The sequence below is a fragment of the Silurus aristotelis genome, assembly GCF_946808225.1.
Source record: "Silurus aristotelis genome assembly, chromosome: 11".
Lineage (NCBI taxonomy): Eukaryota > Metazoa > Chordata > Actinopteri > Siluriformes > Siluridae > Silurus > Silurus aristotelis.
This window is the reverse complement of record NC_139584.1, coordinates 29820216-29830215: the sequence shown is the minus strand read 5'-3', so window position 1 is coordinate 29830215 and position 10000 is coordinate 29820216. Positions and strand designations below refer to the sequence as shown.

Here is a 10000-nt window from a genome sequence, read left to right as displayed (position 1 = left end):
ATAAACCGAGTTCTTTCTCAGACTCAGGTGGATTTTGCGAATCATCTCCGAGACAGAATGGCTACGAACAGAGGCATGGAGGCAGTGATGGCCTGCTGACTTCATAAACACACACACACACACACACACACACACACACACACACACACACACAGAGAGAGAGCAAACTCTAAGTAGAGATTAAACTCTGCCCACTCATAATCTCACAGATTCTGACATCACAAGTCTATTGTAAGATGATATGATGGAGTGTGTGTGTGTGTGTGTGTGTGTGTGTGTGTGTGTGTGTGTGTGTGTGTGTGTGTGTGTGTGTGTATCACAGCCTGCAGATCTGAGTTCGTAGCTAATGCCTAACGCTCACACACACACCGCAACAAACGTCAACAGTTAATCCAAACTCCTTCGCTGCTAATGAACAGGAAGTCCAACGTTTATTTATTTTAAAAATGTATTCAATCCTAATGAATGTTTTGTTAAACAGCTTGGAACCAAATGTAAACTATCGAACACGACCTGATTGCACTGAAGCTACGAGGCTAATGTGCAGCTCACAAGTAATTCAAGTCTAATAAATTTCTAGTAAAGAAAAACACTTCCTAGGTTCTTGTTAAAAAGGTTCCTGGGTTCCTAACAAAGATCTGATTGCAAAACTTCCTGGTTCCTGGATTTTTTTTTTTTTTTAGTTTCTAAATAATGAAACTCTATGGCTTCTAGCTGTCAAAGAACTTCCAGGGTTTCTGTTATGAGGTTCCTGGTTTACTAATCAAGACCTGAGAAGCTTCCCTTTGTTTTTCTTTAACAAGTGATAGAAGTCTATAGTTTCTAAAAAAAACCTGCCAGGGTTATATTTAAAAGGTTCCTGGGTTCCTCAGCCAGACCTCATAACTAGATTTCCGGATAATTGCCTTCTTTTCTAGAATGCTATTGGTTCCTAAAAAGGTTCCTTGAAATTTTTTTCTGTTTATTCATCAAACTATTAAATATTCCATATGCAAATGAATATATTACCATTCCTGTTTATGGTGTACACATGCAGATTCACTGTCAGGCTGTATGATGCATTCACAATTTCACGTTTTCACACTTGTAATATTGTTTATTGAGTTGATTTTTAATCCCATGAAGTCGTTGATTTAAAGTTTTCTTCAGGATTCCTTCTGGTTCCAAGCTGTAATTGTATTTGAGAGAAAATTTCCATATTTATTTTTCCTGTATGTGATTGATGTAACCTTGTCACCCTGAGTAAAGATGTCTATATGAAATAAAAGAAATTGGCAATAAAGCGTCTCTTTTAGCGTTATTACAAGTGCAAATCTCGAGCAAGCATTGTAGCGTATTTACTCAAATGTTTCAATATCATGAACAGCGTTAAAAAGTTATCCAATCATCCACATTTTCTTCATTAGTTTAGAAGATACAAGGCTAACAATTCCAGCAGGAGACGCTAGCTATCATTAGCTTTGGTACAATCCTAAATAGTTTTATTAAAAAAATGTAAGCGATCCCAAAACAATCCCATGCTAGTTAAAACCGCTAAGAATGATGGTCACTAGCGTATGGTGTGTTTGACTAGCATTAGATTACAAACTCAACCTTATTGTTCGTCTCTTTCATTGTTTTGAACAGTGAGATCGATATTCTTACAAGAAATCTCACAGAAATGTAGTTTATTTCTTATTTGAAGTAAATATATGAACACTTTCGATGTTAATGTAGAATATAGAGTGATAAATTAGCATAATGCAGCAGTATGTCTGAAGTTTGCCTTTAGGAACATTCATTAGAGACAATAGGGAAACACTTTTATTATTTTATTTTATTATTATTATATATTATTAAAATAAACACTAATATTTGTATGATCGCCTACATGTTGTTAGCTAATCCCGGAAGTGCACGGCGGTGGAAAAACTACATTTCCCATGAGGCATTGCGCAATCGGGTGCACGTCGGAAAAGGGGTAAGAGAAGCTGAGATTGGAGGAGCGTCAAAAAGGTACAAATATACATTTATTATGATTTATTGCTTATTTTTAGAGTCTCTGTCAGAAAGACATGTTTTGGAGGGTAGAATTGCACGTTCATGTGATTTCACTCTAAAATCAACAGTTCAGTCTCAGAGTCAGGGCTGAAAGTTAGCATGTTAGCATGTTAGCCTGAGACACACATTGGTTGCTTGCCAGTTATTTACTGCGGGACCGGGGGAGAAAACTGCACAAACCCGGAGCATTAGGGCATTATAACGCCGTGCACAGGGGGCAGTTACAGACATACAGCATTAGTGCATTAAAACAGGGGGAAAAGTCTAAAACAATAGCTGTTTATTTGTTTATTTGTGTTGACACTAAAACTAAAAGCGTAAAAGTATAATTTTCATTACATTTACATTCCATTAATTATTATTATTATTATTATTATTATTATTATTATTATTATTATTATTATTATTAATTTATCAGCTCTAAAGTGGTGCGCGCATGCACGCAGTGCCGTATCCTAGTAACGGGTTTTTTTTTTTGTTGGGAGGGGGGGGTAGTTTGAAGTTTAAATATATGACGTCACTGCCAAACGCTTCCCCGCTGGTCACGTGTGTGGAAATCAAATCAATCCGCAATGCATCGAAAACACAATACATGAGGAATGAAATGCAGAACAAAGAGAAAGAGAGAGAGAGAGATAGAGAGAGATGACGTCATCCCTTTGGACATCAGCACCAGGCTTTATAATAAGTCATAGAGATAATATGAGGCTTATAATAAACAGTGTGAAGGCTGTAAAAAGAGAGCTGGGAATTATTCCAGAATAAGATCTGTTTTTTGATTGGCCTGCTCAAGAAAAAAAAGGGATTTAAGCAAGTTGGACAAATTGTGATGTCTAGACGACTTGGTTGTCTAGACAAGGCAGAGGAGAACTGTGGTCTTGATTGGTTAGTTTGGATTTAGGGGGTGGGGCCTGTGGCCTTGATTGATTAGGATCTGTGTACTGATTGGTTACAGCACTGGCACTAATATGAGACTATTTTCTTAGTATATTTTTAGACTCTGGTGTTCCCGAAGCTGCCGTTCCTCCTGTGGTATCAGTCCTCGCCCCGATGGCACACCGAAGATCCGTCTCACTCATTACCAGCAGTCTGGGCCTACATGAACTTCTACTCATCCAAGACAAGGCCGAGTGAGAAACGCTGCTCTGTGATCAGAGAACTGCACCACTGCGGGACTGATCTGAGACCTGCGTCTGTCCTCTAACCACCTTCTCACCACACCACAGCATGAGCTCTCTGTAAAGACTGCATTATTATCTCACCACACCTGCAGGATGAGAGAGGAGTCGAGATGTATCAGGATGATGATGAGGGGACAGTAAGGTCAGGACTACGGACGGCATGGAGGTCGACGTTGCGGTCGCGTTTCACATTGAGGTCCGTACCGTTACACATACTCTGATCTGACGCAGTATCTAACCTCCGATAACGTGTGCATCATCACGCGGTATTGTGACATCATAAGCAGGTTGACGTGTAGCCACTTCCACACAAGGTGTCCTCTTAATGTGTTTCAGAGCTCGAACGGTTTCACACCAGAATGGAAGGAGGTGGAAGATCTGATCGTTGTGCACTCCACACACACACTGGTAACTCCTGCACAGAAATGTGTGTGTGTGAGTGTGTGTGTGTGTGTGTGTCCTAAACTTTTAGTTTTCCACAGGTGTGTAACGGCATCACAGAGAACGACATCGAGGGCGGCTCGTATCTCAAACCCGTCTCGGTGAGTGAGCGAGCGAGAAGGTCAGCTCAGATTAAACAGTGTGTGTGTGTGTGTGTGTGTGTGTGTGTGTTCTGTCCTCAGTGTGTGTAATGTGTGTTTTAGATTTCAGCGCTGAAGCAGAATGGCCTCCTACAGTCCCTGGCTGCAGGTGGAGATCAGACGGAAGCAGACGGTAAAATGAAACGAATCTGCACTCTTTAAAAACACGTACAAATAAAATACATGTTTAGATTGTGAGTGTGTGTGTTTGTGTGTGTTTGTGTGTGTGTGTGTGTGTGTGTGTGTGTGTGTGTGTGTGTGTGTGTAGAGGTAGACTTGGAGCTGGAGCGTGCGCAACAGGAATGGGACGCCCTCGAGAGCATCCAGCCAGGTGAGACCGCTTGCCACGCCTCGTCTCTGCGGTAACCTCGCAACACGCAGGTGTCGCCGTGGCAACGAGGCAGCATCACATCATCACGCCGAGCTCAGCCGAGCCCCTTTGATTTCTTTCCTCTTCACCTTTTAAGAATTACTTCCTGGCTGTTGTTGCCATAGAAACAGAAGTTTACTGTTTACTAGTTTATAAATTGTAGAGGATGTGAAAATACGCCGTGCTGAGCCTTTTTTCACGTTATGCGTTTTTAAAATGTCCCCCTTTGTGGAGCCGAACGCCTTTTGTCCTGTAAACTCCGCCCCCTTTTCCTTAATCGGAAGTTGTAATCAAGTGGAGTTTAACCCATGCAGGAATAGCAATAAATGCAAGATGGTGTGTTTCTGTGTTTCCATGGCAACGCATACCAACTGATTGATGTCATGTGCAGTTCCTGCAGAAGAGCTCGCTCCGTCGCCTCTGATCTCTTTCAACGAGGCGCTGCAGCACTTTCAGACCACAGACCTGGCCAACCTGCTGGTGAGAAAGTGTGTGTGTGTGTGTGTGTGTGTGTGTGTGTGTGTGTGTGTGTGTGTGTGTGTGTGTGTGTGTGTGTGTGTGTGTGTGTGTGTATAAAATCCATTATTTCCGTTCTCTCCAGAGGAACATACAGCCGACTGTCCGCAGAACAGGATTGGCCGTCGTCACACACTTCCTGTTTGGTCCTCCACGTCTGCACCGGGAGCTGACGGAGGAGAGAGACCTGGTGTTCGCCATCGCACAGTGTGAGCATCTCGCGTCACCTCACGTCACTGCGCTGCTTCATTCCTCTTACACCTGTTAATAAAAGGAGCATCAACAGTTACATACGTGTTATTAAACACGATTCCTATTGCAACCCAGTGAACGCACTGTTGCTACGGGAACCATGAGATAACAAGCTCATTAACATAAACCGGTATTACTGTCACAGCGGACAATTACTCAACACCTTTTGGTCAATCTGTGTGTGTGTGTGTGTGTGTGTGTGTGTGTGTGTGTGTGTGTGTGTGTGTGTGTATGTTCAGGCCCACTGGACAACACACAGCCGGTGCACATGCGTGTTCTGCAGACAATCTACCGCAAACTGACATGTACGAAAGCAGACTGCCCTCGATACGGGCCGCACTGGGAGAACATCGGTTTCCAGGGTATGATGTAGCTGAGAGGGGCAGGGCAAAAACAGGGGGTGGGGCAATTACAGGGGGTGGGGCAAAATGTAGTCATATATTTATCTAATAGTGATAATTATTGAGTTAAAGTGATTATTATAGTGTGTGTGTATGTGTGTGTGTGTGTGTGTGTGTGTGTGTGTGTGTGTGTGTGCGCGTGTGTGCGCGCGCGCGCGTGGGGGGGGGCACAGGTACAGATCCTTCTTCAGATTTGAGAGGAACAGGATTTCTGGCTCTAATGCACACACTTTATCTGGTCATGGACCCTGAGACACTTCCACTTGCCAGAGACATCTACAAACTCTCTCAACATCCAGTACAGGTAACACACACACACACACACACACACACACACACACATATACAGTATCTCACATAAGTGAGTACACCACTCACATTTCAACAACCATTTTAGTATCTTCTCAAAATATTATAGAAATGAAACTTGGATATATTTAGAGGAGAAATTATTCACTTTAATTCTTCAGGTCTGTAAAGCTGCTTTGAGACAATGTCCATTGTGAAAATCGCTATAGAAATAAACATCACAGAGCTGCTGGGATTTCTGAAGAGCATCACGTTCTGCTTCAGAATCTCACAGTACATGTTCATGTACATTCGTGTTTCCCTCAATGAACCGCAGCTCCACAGCACCAGCAGCACTCATGCAGCACGAGGACTCGACTTCTCTGATGGACCCGTGTGAGGTCTGTTCCCAGTGGAACCTGTGTTAGAGAACCTCTGTATGACCATGACCACTGTACTCTAACTCGGTTTCAGGGTGATGCTGATCTTCTTACAGCCTCGGCATCTTTGTGAAGATCAACAATTCTGATTCTCAGATCCTCAGAGACTCTTTACCATGAGGTCCATGTAGAACATCCAGTGGTCAGTATGAGAGAATCGTCTCAAAGCTCCAGATTTTAACTGCTCTAATACAAAATACACACATTTATATGGTTCTGTTAAAGAGACAAGAACATGATGAATAGAACATGTGGATTTACATGTTTAAAGCTGTTATCACTGAGGGTGCACTCACTTTAGTTATTTAGACAATAATGTGTGTGTATGTTGTTATTTTTAGAGGACAGTAAATCAGTACTGATACACAAACTGCACAATGATTCTCTAAAACATATCCACGTTTCAGTTCTATAGTTTTGTCCTTTGAGAAGATACTAAACATGTTGCTGAAATGTGAGGGGTGCACTTACTTTTGTGCGATACTGTACATTGAAATGTTCTACACAACGGTCCTCTTTTCCAGAACTTTCCGTTCAGCGTGATGTCCATTAACCTGACCCGCATCGTCCTGCATGCGCTCAGGGAGGAGGTCCTGACCAAGTGAGGACACACACACACACACACACACACACACACACACACACACACACACACACACACACACACACACACATTTGAGATGTTATATTGATTTAAATATGAATATTTAAAATATTAATTGTATTGGTTTGGAATAAAAGAAAAAAATCTGTATATTTTGTGTTTGTATGTTTAATTTTTTTATATAAATCTAAAATTATTTCAAAATTTTTTAGATTTTGTTAATTGAGATTTATTTTTCCGTTTTTTCTGATTTATTTATTTATTTATTTTTATTTGGTCAGATTTTATTGATTGTTTTTTCAGCAACTTTGTTTGATTGTATTAAATTTTAATTATTTGTAATGATTTTTTAATGATATATTTTGTAGATATTTTGTGTATTAATTTGTTGGTGTGACTCAGTTGTTCTGTGTGTGTGTGTGTGTGTGTGTGTGTGTGTGTTCGTTGCCGTGGTAATAACGGTGGTTTAGGGAGTGTAACCGGCGGCAGCAGGTGGTGAGCGTGCTGAACGAGGTCTACGTGGCGACGTTTCTGCACCTGTACGAGGTGTGGAGGAGTCAGAGGAAGACCATCTCCGACTCAGGACACGTCCTCAAAGGTCAAAGTTCACCAAAACTTAAAGTAACGTAAAGTTTTATATGTTTATTTTTATATTTAGTGTGTGTGTGTGTGTGTGTGTGTGTGTGTGTGTGTCTGTGTGTGTGTACTGTACAGATGTGGAGCTCTACGTTAAGAAGAACCCGAAGCAGCTTCTTAAACACCTGCACTGTTACCTGCAGGAGAGGTGCTCTGGGATTGGCCACCGCACGTCACCTGACTTGCTGTCGCACGGCAACCGTTCCCTCGGCGACGGGGCGTCTTATAGCCAAAGCCACGGAGACAAGGAGGGAAAGATAAACTTCACTGGAGTGTGTGAACTTCCACCTGAGATGGAGGGAGAGGCCAGACTCATCTGAGAGAGAGAGAGAGAAAGAGAAAGAGAGGGAGAGAAGACAGATAGAATAAACCAGACAGAAAGACAGAGAAAGAGAAACAGATGGACAGAATGTAAGATAAAGTGAGTCAAAAAGACTGAGCAGAAGAGAAAGAGACTCTGGGATGTGATTCATTTGATCTGAGGCTGTATCCCTCACTCCATCTCTTCATTTTATAACATCCTGCCAGAGAGAGAGAGAACAGGAGAGAGACTGAGACAGGAGGAAAACAAGAGAGAGACAGGAGAAAGACAGGAAAGAGACCGGAGGAAGAGAGAGACAAAAGAGAGACAGAGGGAGACAAGAGAGAGACAGGAGGAGACAAAAGAGAGACCGAGGGAGACAAGAGAGAGACAGAAGGAGACAGTTTATACACACTATTAATTAGGGGAGGAGCCTGAATGAACGTGTGAAGTGACTTTACCAGACTGTAGAGAATGTACAATTTGCACAATCCTTATATTTTAGCTTTTTATTTTTACCACACACACACACACACACACACACACACACACACACACACACACACACACACACACACACACACACACTCACACAGACAGACACACAGCCCGAGCTTTACTGTAACATGACATAGCTGGAGGCACTCCTCTACACGAGAGCACACTGCAAAGGCCACGCCCACATATTAGAATACACAGCACCAGCCACACCCACCAATTAGATTACGCAGCACCGGCCACACCCACATATCAGAATACAGAGCACAGGACACACCCACCAATTAGAATACACAACACAGGCTACACTTACATATCAGAATACACCGCACAGACCACGCCCACACATTAGAATACACAGCACATGCCACACCCACATATCAGAATACAAAGCACAGGACACACCCACACATTAGAACACACAGCACAGGCCACACCCACACATTAGAACACAGCACAGGCCACACCCACACATTGTAACCTACATTACCAGCCACACCCACTCCCGAGACCCCACAGCACAGGCCACTCCCACACTCTCTAGGGTTCTGAAGTGTGGGTGTAGCCTGCGCTGTGCGGTCTCACTTTGGATTGTTTCTGTAACTCCGCCCCCTCCTGTATCATTAGCATGTCAGAAGTGATGTAGCATCTGATGTTGATGTTTACTCTGCGATAAACAGCTTCACGTGTGTGTGTGTGGATCTGCTCCAGTTCCGGTCCGATACATCGCTTAGTGTTATATTGTGATATTTAACACGCAGTTCGTTGCGTAGCATAAAACTCACGTAGGCTTTCATTTTCTTCTCAGGGTTTACCGTGTGTGTATGTGTGTGTGTGTGTGTGTGTGTGTGTGTGTGTGTGTATGTGTGTGTGTGTGTGTGTGTGTATATGTGTGTGTGTGTGTGTGTGTATATGTGTGTGTGTGTGTGTGCGTGTGTGAGAGATGATTTCTGTAAATGATTAACAGTTGAGGTTATTGTGTATCGTGTCGTATGGAATCACAAGTCGTTAGAATGAATCACACCGAAATCTCAGCGATCACCTTCCGAGCTCGTCTGATGTAATCACGTGGATTGTTTCGCTGCTGTTGTACCATAATCACTGCTGCTCTTCATCTTCATCATTTCTTTCTGATTGTGTTCCTCTCGAAGCCCCGATCTGATCCACATCATCTCAGAGTGCCGTCACATTTCATTTCTTTCGATTCCTTTTTCTTTACAAGAATCAAAACACGCTCTTTTGTTAAACTAAATTCAGCAGCCTTTCAGAAGGGGTTTTGTAGGACATCTGATGGGGTTTTGAAGGGTTCTGTAGAGCTTCTGAAAGGGTTCTTCAGGGCTTCTGGAGATGTTCTGTAGCTTGGCTTCAGTCTCACTGTACAGTTTGTGTGATGGAGAATAAAATTTACGCCTCTGGCTTTAATATTCATTTGAATTTTCTATATAAAGCCAAATTTCTTCCATATTTTTAGACACCAAGAAAAAGTTTAATCCTCTTTTGAGGTTTGAGGATTTTATTTTCAGAATCATGATGTTCCTCTACACAGGGCATGTGCTGGACCTGCTTACTGCTTTTCCTTTTCTGCCCAACACGTCACATAACTGATCACCTACACACATCTGGAATAGTGCACACATCCCTCCTTTTATTTCTGCTTTTACACGTGCGTGCGCGCGCGCACACACACACACACACACACACACACACACACACACACACACACACACACACACACACACACACACACACACACGTGCGGTAAGGCAGAACTTTTGCACTTGGTTGGAAAGCCGTATTTTATTGGAGTGTGTGTGACTGTAGAAGCTCTATTTTATAAAGCGAGTGTGTTCCTGACCATGCTGTGCTGAGTGTAACGTGACGTCCTGCTCAGA

General features: G+C 42.7%; 2 protein-coding genes and 2 long non-coding RNA genes across 5 annotated transcripts in view; 2 read left to right on the top strand and 2 right to left on the bottom strand.

Moving 5' to 3' along the window:
* star (steroidogenic acute regulatory protein) overlaps positions 1 to 416 on the top strand; it is a 3636-nt gene extending 3220 nt beyond the window's left edge. The window contains exon 7 of the mRNA XM_083554804.1: positions 1 to 416. This exon is cut by the window's left edge and continues 21 nt beyond it. Coding sequence (XP_083410930.1) covers positions 1 to 99 — 99 coding nt within the window. The 3' untranslated portion in view covers positions 100 to 416.
* A 1447-nt stretch (positions 417 to 1863) lies between these two features.
* On the top strand, positions 1864 to 8646 carry elmod3 (ELMO/CED-12 domain containing 3). 2 transcript variants are annotated; one of them, XM_083554253.1, is made up of 13 exons: positions 1864 to 1995; positions 3027 to 3417; positions 3558 to 3629; positions 3704 to 3763; positions 3866 to 3935; positions 4071 to 4133; positions 4564 to 4652; positions 4774 to 4897; positions 5180 to 5302; positions 5515 to 5645; positions 6594 to 6670; positions 7144 to 7271; positions 7388 to 8646. In XM_083554253.1, exons 2-13 carry the CDS (start codon positions 3382 to 3384, stop codon positions 7627 to 7629), a joined length of 1215 nt encoding a protein of 404 aa, XP_083410379.1. In that variant the 5' UTR covers positions 1864 to 1995; positions 3027 to 3381; the 3' UTR covers positions 7630 to 8646. The 2 variants fall into 2 exon arrangements, with proteins under 2 accessions (XP_083410379.1, XP_083410380.1); XM_083554254.1 differs by lacking the exon at positions 1864 to 1995 and adding an exon at positions 2603 to 2925.
* The window catches only part of LOC310733221, an 8150-nt gene continuing 5664 nt past the window's right edge, over positions 7515 to 10000 (bottom strand). Inside the window, exon 7 of the long non-coding RNA XR_014535660.1 lies at positions 7515 to 7625. This is a non-coding gene — a long non-coding RNA (uncharacterized lncRNA). The remainder of the gene's footprint in view (positions 7626 to 10000) is intronic.
* LOC310733222 overlaps positions 8977 to 10000 on the bottom strand; it is a 1053-nt gene continuing 29 nt past the window's right edge. The window contains exons 1-2 of the long non-coding RNA XR_014535661.1: positions 9798 to 10000; positions 8977 to 9759 (exon numbers count right to left, since the gene is read on the bottom strand). The exon at positions 9798 to 10000 is cut by the window's right edge and continues 29 nt beyond it. This is a non-coding gene — a long non-coding RNA (uncharacterized lncRNA). The remainder of the gene's footprint in view (positions 9760 to 9797) is intronic.

What these genes read in the sequence shown, in the direction of transcription:
- elmod3 (XM_083554253.1), top strand. Translation starts at nt 3,382, where the DNA reads ATGGAGGTCGACGTTGCGGTCGCGTTTCACATTGAG. An exon ending in CCTCGAGAGCATCCAGCCAG is followed by an intron (nt 4,134 to 4,563) that starts GTGAGACCGCTT and finishes TGTCATGTGCAG; the next exon opens with TTCCTGCAGAAGAGCTCGCT. An exon ending in CAGACCTGGCCAACCTGCTG is followed by an intron (nt 4,653 to 4,773) that starts GTGAGAAAGTGT and finishes CGTTCTCTCCAG; the next exon opens with AGGAACATACAGCCGACTGT.